Here is an 18,162-nt window from a genome sequence, read left to right on the forward strand (position 1 = left end):
TGCTGTATAAGCACTGCTCTGTAGCATCTGAAACACCTTGTGGTATCAACACTGTTTTCAGCACATATCCAAACATAGCACCATACAAGCTTATATGAAGAAAATTAACTCTGTCCCAGCCAAAGCCAGTATACTTATACACATTATTACTTTATACTGCGCTCTGTCAGTGAAATGTTTTTCATAGGGTTGCCTGCCATAGAGGCCAACAACAAATCCTCAAATAACTGAATAGTTGTGAGAGCTGCAGGTGACCTTTTTATTTGATATACCAAATAGGAAGAATTGTTATGTTTTCTAACCTGTATGTAAACTGTTTTAGTAATATATGATAGATTAAAGCAAGGCACACAGTAGAATTTGGGAGTAAGGTATTTTGGTCCCCTCTGTGAGGGGACCCACTCTCGAAGGGACATAAAGAAGAAGTCAGAGTTGCTGTAGTTGTTTACTGTTGGGTTTTTTAATTTCTTTGTTCAGGAAATAATTGGAAATGATAAGTGTGATTGTTTTGCTTACTGTTTATGGTGGTCAGTAGGCCATGGTGAAGATCTGCACCTGATAAAATTGTAGAGGTTATAGTGGGGGTTGGTTGGAGCATTTCCAGTTTCTCTAGATTATAACATCTTGGCAACTTTATTTCAAAAATTGATTAGTTCTGAGGAACTTGAAACATATTTTCAGTCCCACAGAAGGAGTACTTACTGCCTATGTCAGAAGCTTACAAACTGTTAAGCATGCAGCACAAAGTAACACTGACTTTTGCAAAGCAGAGCACTCTTACATTGTCTTTTGCGTAGATGTTAACCTCAGGAAATCATTACTTTGGCTAATATGGCTGGTGCTTTTGATGTCTGCTATCCAAGGAGATCTGTGTTTGCCAGTCAGCTAGGGCAAAAACTTTACCAACACATTCTTGAAGAAAGGAAGGTTATTTTGATGCAATAATCCCGTTTCTTTAAGATACCACATCACTGTGGATCTCTTTGCCATTGACACTGAAGTGCGGAATAGAAGGATCACAGGCCTTCTTGTAATATGCTTATATTTTAATATGGGAGCAGGAGGCACCCTGAGTAACACAAATTTACCCAGTGTTACTGCTTGAGAAGTTCCAGTCTTGCCCTCATAAAGTGTCTGTGCACTTGTAGTAAGATCCAGACTGTCCATGTCTTAGTAAGGATGAGTCAGTTTAAGATAGAAAAACATATTTTTCTGTAAAATGGATATCTTAGCAACACTAGAGAAATAAGTCTGAATTGCTGCTTCTGTCAGTATGCCTGAGTTTTTCCTTTTTTAAAAAATTTATTTATTTTTTTTTTTATTCTAACCTTTACAGTGAATTTCTTGGTCTTGTTTTTCTTAAGTTCAGGATAATTTTGACACTATAGTAGAGGTGTTTATGCTAATTTAGATTTTTTTTATCTCTAAGATTAAAAAGATTCACAGTCAACATGTTTACGTTCAGTTAACTAAAACTTCACTTTTTTTTTCATTTCAGAGCCTAAAATCATTAAAAAAAATAAGAATTGTAGTTAAAAAAATATTAGAAAAATCATAGTTAGAAATATAGGTAAACCCTGATTATTTTATTATACAAAACCTGAGACCAGAATTCTGTAATAACAACACTTGTCAAAGCTGGAGTGACTTCTGGAAATTACCATGTGATTCTCCAATTAAAGTCACTACATGTGTCTAAACAAAGGAAGAAGTGTGTGAGAAGTAGGAGATAATACTTACTCTTGATGGATATGAGCCTGTGAATGCAAGCTTCACTATGTCTTCACAATGTTCAGAATTTTAATTATAGCTTAAATATGTTTATAGAGATGTTCTGATCACATGCTCCATTTCTCCTCTGTGAGTTTGTTGCAAACATCATGTTGATTTTAATTATGGGAAAGACCAGGTCTTTAGTAAGTTTTTTTTATTGTTCCAGCATATGTTTACTCTTAAACTTTATTCCTTATCAATTCATATTTACAAAGTGTGGTCAGCAGCAGTTTGTTATTCTCCTCTTGTAGGCAAATTGCTGTAATTCGGGAGTCTAAGCCTTAAGATGTATGTGATGATAAATACTGCTGTGTATTGTGATTCTTCTTCACTAGCCTATATCCTCTGTGACTTTGGATTTTTACTTTGTTCCTTCTTCCTAGCAGTATTCTAAAGTAACTTGCATTATTTTCCATGTGCTTTCAAAAGACTTCCGTATTTTATGACTCTTCCAGGATGTCCTCTGACTCCACTTCTTTGACATACTTTTCTGAAATGGGTTGAAAGGTAATGCAAACAGCAGTCCAATCAGCCATGTCATTTAATATAACAGAGACATCTTGCTCTCATTTTTTATTCTAATGTTTTTCTTCCTATTTCTAACTTAATCTAACACCTTCTTAGCTTTTTTAACTGTGCTAAATGTTGAGAAGATTCTCCAAGTGTTTATGGAAATACATACATGTCTTTCTCAATTACATACAGTTAGTTTAGAGTTTTAAGGTCTACTGATTGCTTAATCTCTCTGATCTTATACCTCTTTTGAGTTTGAACACTGAATGATATGTTATTGTGTTCTCCAGCTACTTATTTGTCTTTATATTTTTCTTAGTTTCTTAGTTATTTTTGGCCTTGCCTGTTGTAATCACGTTATGTGCAGACTTTTAATTTCACTCCTTGCCCTTTCAGATCATTTGTAAAGATATCAAAGCAACAGATATGGGATTTTGAAATACCCTGCTGTTGGCCTATTCTTTCAATGCAAATTGATAGTTTAATCTTACTTCTGCATTTTTTTTTCATTGATATTAGAATTTGTCATCTCACCTTCTGACTACTTCAGATTTCAGTAGTCCTCTATGCAGGATTTTGTTCAGTTCCCTTTAGGATTCTGTCACTGTGTCTCAGCTGTTGGCTTGCTTAGCCATTGTAGAGAAGTGTGGGCAGTTTTCCTGCTTTGTTTTTGTAATCTTAGTGGAAATCAAGGCTCTTGAGTTTGTTTCAGATTTCAAGAAAGAAGGTGTGTTTTGCTGTAACGTGCATTCATCCTGAGGCGCATTAAAATTTCTTTACAGGAACACTTTGTTCTTTTGAAACAAGTCATGTTGTAAGAATGATTACCATGATAAAAATAAGTATGTTATCTGTTTCACGTAGTTAAGTGATTTCCTATTCATACCACATGATAGTGATGTACACTGTTGTGCACCTTGCAACCTGTTTTGTTTGTGAGTATAAACGGAAGGAAAAATGCTACTGATGCAAGTACTTTTAGGAATATCAGCATTTATGGGAAAAATTTCTGTAGGAGACTCCTTTCTACCACTCAGTGAAGAAAATTTTTTTTCCCACTGTATCTTTTTTTGTTGTTGTTGTTTTTCCCCCCCACCCATTTGCTAGACTGGTAATTAAAGTCATCCTTAAATTGCAGAGGAAGTTGGCCCTTCACCTGCCATCTGAGAAGGACTAGAATAACATGTGGTATTGATAGATGTGAGAAAGACAGATTTGTGATGGCACAGACTTGAAAGACAGTTCTGCAGTTGATACTTTTTTCTTTATGTTCAGTGCCATTGGTGAAAAATGGTGAAGATTGGATGAAACTCACGATATCGAGGCTGGGGTACATCACACAGCACAGTCTGTCATTTTTACATGTATTTGCTGTGGCTGGTAGTACTGTATTTTTCCATGAGATTGTTGTAGCTGATACGTAATATGAGAAGAAAATTACAGTCTATGTCTGTTACATGTCTGTCATTCGAATAATTCCAAGTAGCATTTATGTGTTTCTTTCATGGGTGGTGGGACCTAAGAAAGTAGAGATGTTAAAAGTGTTAGGTTTCCCACTCTTGTTATATATATTCTGTGACATTAGGAATGTGACTTTGCAAAGAAGTCTTTTCTCCATCACTAGATGGAGATCTTGGAAGCAAATAAGAGTGTTTATCAAATACTCTTGCAGGAATGGCTCTCGAATTAATGATGAAGTCTCTTCATTATTGTTTTTGCTCATTTTATTGTGTTTAAGTATGCAAAACTTGTTCAGGTTTTATTTGGGTTGTAATGCAGATGTCTCTGAAATTCAGCTACCATTAGTCTTAGTTTTGCTGTGGTGAATTTATTTTGCCATTTAAGGCATTCTTTGGAATACGTTATTGACCAAGATTGTTCTCTGGAGAGCATGGGGGAAACTTCTCTTTTCTGCCTGCTGAAACAATAATAAAAATTATGGACAAGAACTACCAATCATTGTAAAATTTTATCCTGTTGTCCCTCTATTTCTTCTGCCTTTCATCAAATCCATGTTCATACACAGCTGTAACAAAAAACCTGTGCTCAGTTTATAATGACGCCTAACAGTGTCTTATAGGAGTGTTTTGCTGATGATTGTTGTAGTTATTATTATCTCTTTCTGTAATTATGGCCAGTTTTCCTTCTCATGATACTGATAAATCTGCTATTCAAAGTCAAAGTAAAGTCCTTATCCCCGCCTATGACCTTGCTTACTGTCTGCAAGTTCCTTTTCACATGAGGAATTGATGTCAGTAAAAAAATTCTTCACAAATGGCATTTGTCCACAAGATGACAGTGCAGGGGATTGATTAAGTGAAGATGGCTCTGAATTAGATTCAGCCACTAGTGGAGAAAGAGGTTGACTCCTATTTTGTTTAATTCATATGCGAGGTATGAAACAAAGTCTTGTCCTTAACTACCCCAATACCTGTTTAGGGGTCCAATTAGAAATTGTAATGTTGGCAGGCTATTTAAGTGCAAGTGAACTAGTAGCCTGAGTAGTTTTGTTATATGGCTGAAATTGCATGAACCTGCCAGATATTTTGGCATTCTCTCATGCGTACCTGTTCAAGAAATGTAGTAGAGAATCAAAATAAATCTTTACTAATTCAGATCTGGTTTACATTTTCCTTTATGGAGAGGGACTACCTTGGAATATTTCCAAAAAGATGGATTCACTTTGTGTGTATTTCTATTAGGAATGAGTTAAAGCATTCTGTATTTACTTGGACCGAATACTGTATGAAGTTAAAAGAAACAGAGGAGAAGATTATAAAGGATGAAAAACACCTTGAGGAGCTAGTGAAGCAAAAAGCAGAAATCCAGGAAGATGCAAAACGTTGGAACAGCAAAGTGAGTCTTGAATATTTATAAACAAGCAAGTAAATGAGTATTTTTTATTGAAAAGTACATGAATGCCTGAATATATTGTGTGTTTAAGAGTGAAGGTCCTCTGTAAAAGTAGAAATACAAATACTGCTTTTAAAATGGTAGATTCTAGAGCACTCTCTCATTCATTCTCATGTTGTAGTATCATTTTTCAGCTTTATTTATTAAAAATATCATAATCAACTTACATTTGTCTGAGTGACCTGGATATTTCTAGATGTTAGATGCATATCTGCTTAATATTTCTGATCTTCTTAAATGGTCTGGAAGAAAGTGTGCGTTTGTTGGGGCAGCATAAGCATCCTCCTGAATTAACAGACTTTTTGACCTTGGCATGTGATGCACTCTTGAAGCATGGAGAGTGATACCCTAGTTTAATTAATATTCCCCTGTTTTCTCCTATATTTGTCAAGGATTCACGTTGAAATCTTTACTTGGCAGTTTAAAATCTGAACTGGAGTTCCTCACACTGCCTGACTAGGAATTTTCAATTAATTGACAGCTCCATGTGTGAAAACAGGATTTAGATGCTCACAACAGCACTTGTGATTTTCTTTTTTTTTTTTAATATATGTATAAGTATGCGTACATACATATATATATAAATAAAGTTTGAAATTCATTCTTTTGTACATACCCAGTACTGTTGTGGTTTGTGCATCTAGATACCTGGGTCCTGGAATCCAGAATCTAGGTGAAGTATTTCTGAGAAGCTGAATCTACCAAGCACGCCTAAAACTTACCAAAAAACCCCGAAGTACACTATCTGAAAAAGTAAGGATATAGTAATATTTGACAGCAACCAATGGGCATGTTCTTGCCATTTGTTTCCAGCAGTGTATTACAATCCTATCCCTGTTATTGACACCAGCAATTGCTACCAGCTGATAACTAGAACACCAGTGTTTTCAAATAGAAATAGGGCCAATATTTATTAGTGTCTTTTTTTTCTCCTTTCTGGATTTGTTTCTAGCTGGGTTTGCCTGACCTGATATACTTCAGTATGTACTACTGGGGTATTTAAACAAACACAATGGAAAGAAGGAAATGTGTAACAGGAATGAGGTGGAGCATGGAACTGCTCCATTTTGTGACCACCTTTGGTTTGATCAGTTTATGCTATAGGTGAGCCAGAGTAGGGTTAGCATAAACATGCTCTGTTATTGTCAATTTTCTTCTAAAACATAACTAAATCAACTGACTGAATAAAGAAATTGGGATATTCAGAAAGCTCAAAGTGGTTGTTCTGATCATCATAGAAATGTTACTGGGACAATGAGGTTATTCTGGGGATCAGGAAAATACTGGAATTATTTTCATCTGTTTCTGTGAGGTTTGAATTGAATCCAAATTGTAACATGGCAATTGCCGAGTACATCAACAAGTTTGAAGACAGAATTAGTGATGTAAACAAATAGTTTTTGACTTTTTTTTCCTGGCTTTTCCCTTGTGTAATTCATGCTGGTATTTTACATTTTATGTATGACCTGTCGGGAGCTGCAGCTTTTGACACTGTAAGAACAACTCTGTTTTCTTTTTTCCATGTTACCCAGATCTGCATTACAAAAGATATCTGTATGCATAAAATCCATTTTCTGTATATACATGATCGATCTTTGCTCTTCAAAGATTAGAAGAAACCCTTCTTACATAATTAACATCATAATGAGCTATTCCTCCTTTATTCTTTTATCTTCATTAATTACCTGCACAGTGTGACAGTATTTCAGGTCATTCCCGTCAAAATGGTTGCTCTGAAAACACTGAAAGAAGGAAAAAAAAAAATTTAATCACGTTTTTCCCATGTGCTAACAATTTAAAAACTGGGACATTTTGCTCATATTTAATCTGTTGGCGATTTTTTCCCTGTGGATGTAACCGATTTCTTTGTCTTTCTTACACTTCCCCTGAACTATATTTCATAGAATATTTTACAGAGTGAAAGGCTTAGCAATTTGCTTTTTAAATTCATTTTTCTAGATTATTAAAGGTGTTTCTTTGCAGTTCTTCTTCACGGAACATGTTCTATAATCCCAAGCCATTCAGGTTAGGACCTTCAGCCCCGAATTAGTTTGGAAGGTACAGCCATACAAGGACAAAAAGCAGAATCCTAACAAAGTACAACACAGCTATGACATTCTGGAAAAGATAACAAAACAAAACCTGGATTGTTTCCCTCCTTAGCTGCTGGGACACAGTTACAAAGCATGTTTTGTAAATCTGCTCTTCATCAAGTTCTTGAAATAGCAGTAAGAAGTTGCATGTCATTTAGAGTGCCTGTGTCCTAATTCTGTCCTGATCTTCCCACATGTATTTTCTATCCCTGTGCTAATGTGTTTATCAATCCTGATCCTGTCTGGGCACATTGTCTAGTCATATTCCGGACAGACCCACATGTCCATGGGGATTGTATAGGTAAGTTCTGCCAGGGTAGCTATGTCGTTTCAACCTCCACAAAGGAAAGAGAAGTGAAGGCAACAAAGTTCATTAGGGTCAATGTGAGCAGGCATACCTTTATCTATCTAAAACCACTTTAGATGTCTTCCTTATCCTGTAGATGTTTATTTCCCTAACATCCTCATTTTTCCTTAAACTCCAGTGACTGATCCATCACTGAATCTCTGTATTAAGTCAATAGGTATATTGAGATATTAAAGAAAATCTTGAGGCTGGGAGGAACTTAAGGTATTCTGTTTAATTATACTACATATGTCACATATGAATTAGCAGGCTGTGAGGGTGTAAAGATTCTTCAAGGATACATTGTAATGGTAATGTGCACATGAATACTGTATCATGAAATGTCTCTAGTTACTGTTTAACAGCCTTCCTTTTAAATGTATTGTTTAAATATATTGTTGGATTATTACAAAGAAATATAGGACATATTTGTATTACTAACTTTACAAATATTTTCTAGGTAAACAATTTGAATAATAAACTAGCTGCCCAAGGGAATGAGAGCAGAAAAATATCAGATGCTTATTCTGAAGTGGTTAAAGCTGTGGAAGAATTAGTAAGTTTTTTATTGTTTTTACAGAAATAAAGAAAAAAACACTTGCATACTTGCATTTTCTACGTTGGCCTCAAGTAATTTCAACTAATGCTAAAGTTGTCTCTTAATGTTTTACTGTTCATTAGAAATCCACCAGGGAAAGAGATCTACAGATGATAAAGCGAAAACTTCTCAATATTAGTGAGTCGTTGAACATTTTGAAACATGAAAATGAAGAACTTGAAAGAGAAAATGAAGAGTTTTTGAACAAATTCAGACATAGGTAATGCCTGCAATATAAACACAGGAAGCAAGCGTTATTTTTTCACTAAAATCATGCCTATAACAGTGAATCTTACTTTTAAGTCTGTCTGTAATTTAATATTTCAATAATTAAAAATAATTTCAGGCTGAAATCTATCATCTAACTTTTTTGCCATTCACTTGCTAATATTCTGCAAAACACAAAATATGTACTAAGACAACTAAAAACAAAATGAAGAACATTCTGAAATTCTCTGTATATTAACAGAAATCTCAGTTCCCAAACATTTTGGTAAAAACTTTTATGGATTGTATTTGTATTTTTTTATTATATGATTGTTATAAACATAGAATCTGAAATACTGTTTTTCTCTATTTTCTTTGAATTCTTGTAAGGCATTGTGCACACATCTTTTGTAGCTTCTTAGTTTATTGATTGCCAATAGCTAACTGTACATAATATTTTCAGCGCATTTGTAATGTAATGGTAAATGACATCAATTCTTTGTTCCTTCTTCCTTTGGACACTAGGTTTATGCTGTTTTTATGTATCTGACAGGTTATCTTCTTTATGCCTCCGGTAACTTTGGATTTTATTGTTTGGTTTCAGCAAAGTTAAATGAAATATTCATGAAAGTAATTATATTCTTGTAAGTTTTGTAGAAATTGATGACTGAGTTGAATACAGACATGCTGTCAGCATGAAAGCATTCCTTACTAGACCCAAAAAAATCCGTACTAGAGATACAGGAAAAAGGGAGGAGATAAAAAGATGAAAGAGAGGAGGAAGGATGTGCATACTCCTTAATAATGCCCCAAGTTGGAGCTCATACCTTACATACCAAAGTATGCATAAGAAACCAGGCTTCATTAGCTCTGATGTAGATGGAACTACTTATTTGGATTATTAGAACATTTTAGAATTAGTGCTGTAGCTTTACAGATTTATTGTTTTCAATTTCCTTGACATATTTTTGGTGGATTAGAACTTCTGTTTCATCATACATGTAAGACAATAGAGAAAGAGCTTGTCCATTATAGAAATATTAACAGGCAAATGCAGAATATAAAGAGAGAAAGGGGAGTTCTCAAAAAATAGGTTTGGGAAGCATAATTACTTGAGATCATCTTGTACACTAAAACTTTACAGGCATCTTAGAAAGACTGGACATGTTCACGAGATAAATCCTTTGAGCATTCTCTATTTTATATATAATTTGTATTGTTGTGTGTCCTGATTATTGTCCCTCCACATGTTCAGGAGTTCAAGAAATGCATACAAAAATTCAGATTCAAGGCCCAGAAAATGGTTATGACAAGTTCAGAGAAATGAAGGATTCCAGGAGCTCATTTATTGAAGTCTTCAAAGGATGATCTGTAGACATCCTTTGAAGGGGAAACATCTTTTTAGACTGTTATTTAATCTAGTCCCAGGAAACAATGAGTAGAACCTGAATAGAATTTCACTTTAATTATTTTTGAAGAAAAATGTTAATTCAGAAGAATTACCTTTTAAATGTTTCTTCACTGGAAAAACAACATTCTTAGTCAGCCTGATACAATCCCAGATTTCTATACATTGCTTTGTTATAATTTAAGTTAACTCTCAGAAGGCTTTTCTCAAATGCTATTTCATACATCTCCTACACTCTCTCGATTCTGCTTTCAAGACCACTGTCCTAGCATGAAAGATATTAGTTCTTAAGGGAGAAAGGAATTGCTAATCCCTCCTAAAAATGAGAAGTTGCATGCATTCCTCTTAGATGGTACTGAGTGGAAGCACAAGGGAAGAGTTCTGTTAACAGGGCTTTTTATTGGAAAATTCCCTCTTATATTTTTTGACTTCTTGACTGAATAAGGAGTGTTTTACACAAAGGCTATAACTAACTACAGTTCTCTTGGGCAGCTTACTATTAAGTGCTATGAAAGAGGCAGGATGTTTTCTTCTGCTCAGAAATCTTTCTCTTCCATTTGCCACTAATCTCTTGCTTTATATTGGAAATATTTTGAATATCAGATCATTAGTTCGATACTTTGAGTCTTTTGTAGTCTCTCACAAACTATCTCAATATAATTATATTTTATTTTTCATTTTCCTTTCTGAGTACATTGTGATCTCTGTCTGGTATTTTGTATTAGGAAAGAATTGCTCTATTGTATTTAATTGTTATATTCCATCTGAATGTGATTCTTGAAATCAACACATTGTCTTAGTCTAAGATTCACAGTGCTTGTTTCATTCAGTTGTATGCTAACAGAGTCTTGACATGTTACTTTAACAGGACTAAAATGTGAGTGACTGCCCACCTCCTACTAGGCTGCAAGAAGATAGAGAATTGTCTTCTAACACTCTTCCTAGAAAGCTTAGTTGTGTATCTTTCATGTTTAAAACATGTAGTACATGCAAGAAGTGCATCTCGTGATCACCTGAGATTTTAGGGGCACATGCAGTCTAAATAGTCTCATTTCCTGTACAAGGTGGGTAAAAAACAAAGCTCAACTGCCTCTTTATTGACTGAACTTCTAAGTTTGTGTCCAACTGTTAGTACTTTTATTTAAAATATTTCTGTCCTAGTTATGTTTTGGTAGGATTTCTAATACTGTGGTCAACTAAGAATATTTGTTGGCTTGTCTAAACAATTTTAATTTCTTTCTCTCAGCTTTCTTTAAAACAATTGTTATTTTTAATTGGTCACCCAGTATCCCTATAATATGGACATTTAATTGTTACATTCCCACTATGAAGTGCTAATTTCATTACGCTCCCCCAAACCTGTCTTCTGTGGTAGCTGTCAGATAAGTAGGGAAAGTGTTCTTGCAGTAGTAGCTTAGAGAAGGGTCTCAAATATCTTAAAAATGAGAAAGTGCAAACACTGTTCAGCAATAACTGAAATACTAGTGCAGTACTAATGCTGTTTTAGCCACTAATCCAAAACCCAGCACCATGCAGACTGCTATAAAGAAAGTTAACTCCATCTGAGCCAGACCCAGTAAACCTGTCCAGGGGATTCCATACCTATTATGAGCTTCACTGCTTCTCATAATTATCCTCAAAGTAAGACTGGACTTGTCACTTGCATGTCAGTATCCCCACATGTCCAAAACAGTTTTATTACCAATATCTTGCCGTCGTCAAGACTGTAGACATTTTCTTACACTTGCATTGAACCTGAGGAGCATCTGTTGGCTGTTTTTTCTTACCCTCTTGTTTCTCATTTATTCTCAGTGGTTTGATCTTACTATTTTCTAGTAATTGATTTATTTGTTAATATGTATTTAGTAACATAGACTAAATGGTCAGAAAGATCATAGACTTTTATGTTGTTATAATACTGATTTTCTTACTAGATTTGAAGGAGTTCTAGTTGCTAGTCAGCTCCTTCATTTTCACTATGTGGTAGTCTCTTCCCATCCCCAGCCGAGTGAAATTTCTTTTCTGCTTTTCCAAGACACAGATCTGAAGAAATTGGGGAAGGTGTTTTCTGTTACTAAAGATCTGATTTCACAGAGAGACCTAAACTTATTGCTCATGATTGTGATGGGAACACTGTTTAATCTATTTCTAACTTGTCCACCACTGAATCTTCTTGAGTACTGTTTGTATTAATGGGAAAAAACAAACCAAACCAAAACAAAAACAAAAACCACCACAACAACAATAAAACCACAAAAAAACCCAAAACAAAACACAGAGACATCCATACTGTGTTAGCTGATCCCTTTTATACTGCGTATGTCTTCTTTTCAAAATTTTTTTTCTCAAGTTGCCTCATTACATGAACCAGCCAGCTGGCTTACAAGTATTCTTAATCCAGTGTATAGACATCTTCCTATAAATAAATGTAAAATCCTTACCTCTTCTTACAAGGAATTAGCCATTTCAAACAATTCTTGTGCTCTTTCTTGGTAAGATATCCATTTTCTAAAATGGATGTCATACTGTCCAAATATCTTCTATGAGACCATTGAAGCAAGCCTGCTTTTATAATCAGAAGTGTACTTCAAATTATATTAATGGCATTTGTGAGGACATCTTCACACACATTGATACTGAGTGCTCTGTAGAAGCATCCAGAAATAATGTTGCTTTTGGAAAAAAACCAAAAAAATACTGAAGTATTCCAAGACCTATCTTCAGGTAACTTGTGATTGATCTTAGAAGGATCTAAAATATGAAGTTTATGAAAACAAGTATTTAGGTGGGGAAAAAAGTTCCAGTTACTGAAATACTTCGGGATTTGTTGTCCATATCAACATTCACCTTCCATCTGTGTTGTCTTTCTTTCATCGTATGTTAAGCATCTTGGATGAAAGAAGCTGAGGAAAACAAGTGCATTTGACCTGACATGTAATGGCTGAATACATACATCTTACAGATACCCTTAGGTCAAAAAACCTCACGTCCACATGCCATGCTCACTTACTGAATGTATGAAGGCTTAGGAAAAGAAAAATAACAAACTCAAATGGGGAGTTCCTGAGTAAGCTGCAGAAGTTGTGATAAAATTTTCAACACGAGTACGTAGAATGAAGTGTGGAACACATGCACTGAAGAACCGTAGTTCTTCTTTCAGCTGTAGTACACTTGCTTTCCTGCTTGAAATATTATGTTCCTCTTGCATCCATGCTTGAAGTGGTTTTACCTCCAGATTTGTGGGTAGCCTTGTATGCATCAAAACAATTTTGCTCCACATGAAAGATCATTTTCCACAGGAAATCAGAGTGGAATAGTCATTGTTTGATTCCTTTCATTTCTTTCCAGCTCCAGCACAGATCTATTTGCTCTGCACTGTTCAGATGAATTGCTCTTTTGGACTTGGCATTTTGATATTTTAGTCTTTTTACACTCACAGATATTTTGGAAGGAATTTGTGAAGCCATTTAGTCGCTGTCTTCCCCAAAAGATTAGTTATATCCATTTTAAGAAACTAACAGAAGAATGTATTTGTAGGGTTTCCAGTCTTGCCTGTTTCAAAGCTTCCCTAGGGAAAGCGAGTAGTTAGTTCCCCAGTGACTTTTTGTCAGTATTTTAGAATATGTGTTATTTTCTTCAGGTAATTTGTTTCTGGTAGATAATTGTCTTTCCTACATAGTCTGGTCTAAGTATTGTTTGCATGAAGATGTTATGGGGTATAAGTAGACATTAAAATTGCTTAATTAGGAGAACTGTATGTGTTGAAGCATGTGATTTGTATTTGCATGCGAAATTTGCTAAATCAAGTAATCTATCTCTGATTAAAGAATTAATGAGACCTATTTCAGAATCAGGTCACAAGACCATCTGTAGAAAAACTTTCTCTTGTGAAAGTGATGTGGCTGTGGTCTGAATAGTTTAAATCAGTGTTATCTGATTATTAGTCTAATGAGACGGCCCCTGACTAAATGGCCTTAGATTTGGAAGTACTAGAGTACATTGGCTTTCATATTGTCTCCCTTCAGCCAAAAAAATCTCTGTTGCTCTTTATTGTTATCATCTTTGATCACTATCATCTGGGGCAGATCTGAGCTGTTCACATGTGTACTCTTGGCTACATTTTTCCTAACATGATTGTAGTAGATCTTGATTGTCACCAGTGTTTCAATTCACAGGGAATAAAATCTTTTAGATCTATGCAAGATCATTTTGTCTCAGCAGCTGAAAAAAGGGCTGGGAATCCTTTGTATTTAAAGATTGTCTAAACTGACAACTAACTATGCAACACTTTGGATCTTGAAGTAGACCACGGTGATTTGATTATTTAGATGTTTCAGGAAGCACCAGTGGTGTAGTGGTATCATGCAAGATTCCCATTCTTGCGACCTGGGTTCGATTCGCGGCTGGTGCAGAAAAAAATTGATGTCTCTTATCTTGCAGTTGTAGCCCTACAGCTTCTGAATAATCAAGCCTCCTTGAGCTATCACAGAAATCTGTACTTACAACAGTGACAGCTGGTGAAAGTAGTCTCTCCTGTTTCATGCGGGTCTCAGGTTTTTGGTAGGGTTATTGCACCTTCTGCGATATCTTTGAAAAATGCCTGTATGTGAGTTTATGTAAATCAGTCAGTCATGAGGTGTGTGACATTTCTGTAGCCTCTGGGTCATGTTTTGCATTTTGGAAAGATCATCTTGCAGTTTCAGTTGTATTGGGACTGAGCTCCTGTCTTCAACAGATTGGTCAAGTGCTTGGGAATCACAGTAAACTGAGTCTAGTTATGGGCAATCTGTTAATAGGGAAAGGGCAATTGTAACACATAAGGCACACATGGTATATGTTAGGTATAGTTCATAAAGATACGTGTAGATAGAGTTTTCTGTTCTCTTACTTTGAACTTCTGTATTACTTGAATTTTGGGAAGGGAAATTAAGCTGCTATAGGCATGTTTAGTGTTGTCTGTGTGTGTGTGTATGAAGTAATCCATGAGGTTTAGTCCTTATCTGGTTAGAAATCTTTGGGTTTTGTAAGATAAGGAAATGTGTGATCAGTGCCAACCTGTGGTGGGTTTGCAGATTAAGTATCAGAAACAGAAAATCTTTACAATATCATTTAGGCTTATAATTCAAATTAGGCAAATACTCACTGGTAGTTAACAGTTTATATTTCAGTGATCCCATTCTTCTACAAAGAAACATTCCACTGCAGAACATTAAGTTCTAATGATAGAGGTTGTATTTTGTCAGTCAAAGTAATATCAGTCTTTACCTGTAGATTTTTCATATTTGATTCAGTTTGGGTTTTACTGTGTAATCTGATAGTCTAATCAAATGGTATTTTAACTTCACCTCCGTTAAACAGTTCACTTCTACTGAAAGTTTGTTTGAATGCAAATAAACTAAAATTGTTTTATGTGACCTAAGAGTTCTGCAAATAGCAACATACTTAGAAATTTGAATTCACCAGCTGTATTACTCACCTGTACCACTGCACTTGTATGAAGTACTCTGGACATGGTCATTTATTATAAGACAGATGAACTGAGACTGTGTGACCAATTTCAGCTCTTTCAGATAAAGGGGCTGTTTTTGCCATTTTCTTCTCATCTAAAATTGACAGTTTTATATTATATTTGGGAAGAGTGAACCAAAAAAAGCTGGTTAATATTCAAGGATCACCTCCTTCAAGCTCAAGAGCAGTCCATTCCAATGAGTAGGAAGTCAGGCAAAAATGCCAGGAGGCCTGCATGGATGAACATGGAGATCCTGGCAAAACTCGGACAAAAAAAAGAAGCATACAGAAGGTGGAAGCAGGGACAGGTAACCTAGAGGAAGCAGGGAACCTGATGACACAGGACATGGAAAAGGGTGAAGTACTGAATGCCTTCTTTCCTTCAGTCAAGATCAGTAAGAGCCATCCTTCAGGACTCCCAGGTCACAGAGACCTGAGGGAAAGGCTGAAGCAAGAAAGACATATCCTTGGTGGAAGAGGATCAGGTCAGGGACTATTTAAACAAACTGGACATACATAAGTCCATGACTCCCGGTGGGATGCATCCACAAGTGCTGAGGGAACTTGCTGATGTCATTGTGAGGTCACTCTCAATAATCTTTGAGTGACAGGAAGAAGTGCTTCAGGACTGGAGGAAAGCAAATGTCACTGCTTTGTTCAAGAAAGGCAAGAAGACAAATCCAGGGAATTACAGGCTGGTAAACCTCACCTCAGTCCCTGGGAAGGTGATGGATCAGCTAATCTTAGAAACCATTTTCCAGGCACATTTCACAAGGACAAGAGGGTCATTGGGAGTAGTCAGCATGGATTCACCAAAGGGACATCATGCTTGACCAGGCTGATAATTTTCCATGATGAAATGACCGGCCTGGTAGATGAGGGGAGAGCTGTGGATATTGCCTACCTGGACTACAGTAAGGCTTTTGACACTGTCTCCTATTAAGATACTCATAGAGAAGTTGCTGATGTACAGGCTAGATGGACAAAGACTGAGGTGGACTGAAAACTGACTGAATGACCAAGCCCAGAAAGTCATGCTCAGTCGCACAAAGACAATTTGGAGTCCAGTAACTAGCAATGTACCCCAGGGGTCAATATTGGGTCCAGTCCTGTTTAACATCTTCATTAATAATCTGGATGATGGAGCAGAGGGTACCCTCAGGAAGTTTTCTGATGACACCAAACTAGAAGTGACTGATACACTGGAGGGCCATGCTGCCCATCCAGAGGGACGTTAACAGGTTGGAGAAATGGGCCCAAAGGAACCTCTTGAAGTTTAACAAGGAGGAGTGCAAAGTCCCGCACCTGGGGAAGAACAACATCGGGCACAAATATATGCTGGGGGCTACTCAGCTGGAAAACAGCTTGGCAGGATAGGCCCTGAGGGGTTCCAGTGGACACCAAGTTGAACATGAGCCAGCAAATTGCACTTGCTGCAAAGAAGGCTAATGGCACCCTGGGCTGCATTGGGAGGAATATTACCTGTATATTGAAGCAAGTGATCCTTTCCCTCTACTCAGAACTGACGAGACCACACCTGGAACACTGTGTCCAGTTCTGGGCTCCCCAGTACAAGAGAGACATGGACATCCTAGAGGAAGTATAACCAAGAACCATGAAGATGATGAAGGGCTGGAGCATCTCTCCTATGAGGGAAGGCTGAGAGAGCTGGGACTGTTCAGCCTGGAGAAGAGAAGGCTCAGGGGTAATCTTAAGAATGTATGTAAATACCTGAAAGGTATGGTTGCTGATGCAGGTTGTGGATTCTACGTCCCTAGAGATACTCAGAAGCCATCTGGACATGGTCCTCGGCAACTGTGTCTAGGTGACCTTGCTTGAACAGGTTAGTTGGACCAGATGAACTCCAGAAGTCCCTTCCAACCTCAGAAAAGGATGCATATAATTGTTTGATATCAATGAACTATCAGGGCTTATACTCATGAATAAAGAGACTTTAAAATCTTTGAAAAGTATGAACCTGGTGTTTTCAGCATCAAATACCAGGATGATAAAATACTGCTTTTGATTTTAAATGCTTCAGCTTTACTTACTAAATAACGAGTTTTACTTTCATTTTTTAATATATACTTTATAAAAAGAACTGTAAAATTTTCTGTTTAATTTCAACAGCTCAAGAAAACAGGAGATGTACCAGTCAGAAATCAAAACTGCCTGCAAAAGCATGTGTAAGATTGAAGAAGAAATAGAAAGACTAAGTGAAGATCTCTATAATGCTGCGTTGTCCTACAGTGAGAAAAACACAAAGTATTTGGACTTAAAAAAAAACAAAACCGAAGAAGAAGTCTCTTTCAAGGTACATTTTTTAATTTAGGTTCATTTTTTAGACTGCAAGAATAGAAAATAATTATATTTGTATCAGAGAATTATTGGGCAAGCAACCTAATATTAAAAAAAATAATAATTTAAATCTTATGATGATAACTGTGTGTTTTAAAACACTTGAAAAATGGCAAATAACAGTAGACTCTGAAAGAGAAAATAAACTTGTTGCTAGATGGTGACAGGTAATGGCAGGCTAAAAAGTAAACACATTAAATATTTTCAACCATACAAAGACTTTTTTATCCCTTAGTGATTTAAAATGAATACTAACAAATAACAATCTATTTCTTTATGTAACTAAATTATTAGAAGAATTCATAAGTCAATATAGTTTTGTTCGATGATAATGTAACCATTATTAATTAAATACTACATTAGAATAATTATTTAATTATCTTTTAGATGTCATTAGTTATCTAGAATTTAAATTTTTGTTCATCCTTATTTAGAAACCTTGCCA

General features: G+C 35.9%; 1 protein-coding gene and 1 non-coding gene across 2 annotated transcripts in view; both read left to right on the forward strand.

The window, feature by feature from the left end:
• CCDC178 (coiled-coil domain containing 178) overlaps nucleotides 1-17,920 on the forward strand; it is a 38,530-nt gene extending 20,610 nt beyond the window's left edge. Inside the window, exons 9-12 of the mRNA XM_065833054.2 lie at nucleotides 4,989-5,142; nucleotides 8,099-8,194; nucleotides 8,320-8,456; nucleotides 17,490-17,920. Coding sequence (XP_065689126.2) covers nucleotides 4,989-5,142; nucleotides 8,099-8,194; nucleotides 8,320-8,456; nucleotides 17,490-17,691 — 589 coding nt within the window. The 3' untranslated portion in view covers nucleotides 17,692-17,920. The remainder of the gene's footprint in view (nucleotides 1-4,988; nucleotides 5,143-8,098; nucleotides 8,195-8,319; nucleotides 8,457-17,489) is intronic.
• TRNAG-CCC (transfer RNA glycine (anticodon CCC)) lies at nucleotides 14,192-14,262 on the forward strand. Its single transcript has one exon. It is a non-coding gene; the product is annotated as a tRNA-Gly (tRNA).
• Nucleotides 17,921-18,162: the final 242 nt, after the last annotated feature.

Source organism: Patagioenas fasciata, chromosome 2, assembly GCF_037038585.1.
Source record: "Patagioenas fasciata isolate bPatFas1 chromosome 2, bPatFas1.hap1, whole genome shotgun sequence".
NCBI classification, from domain to species: Eukaryota; Metazoa; Chordata; class Aves; order Columbiformes; family Columbidae; genus Patagioenas; species Patagioenas fasciata.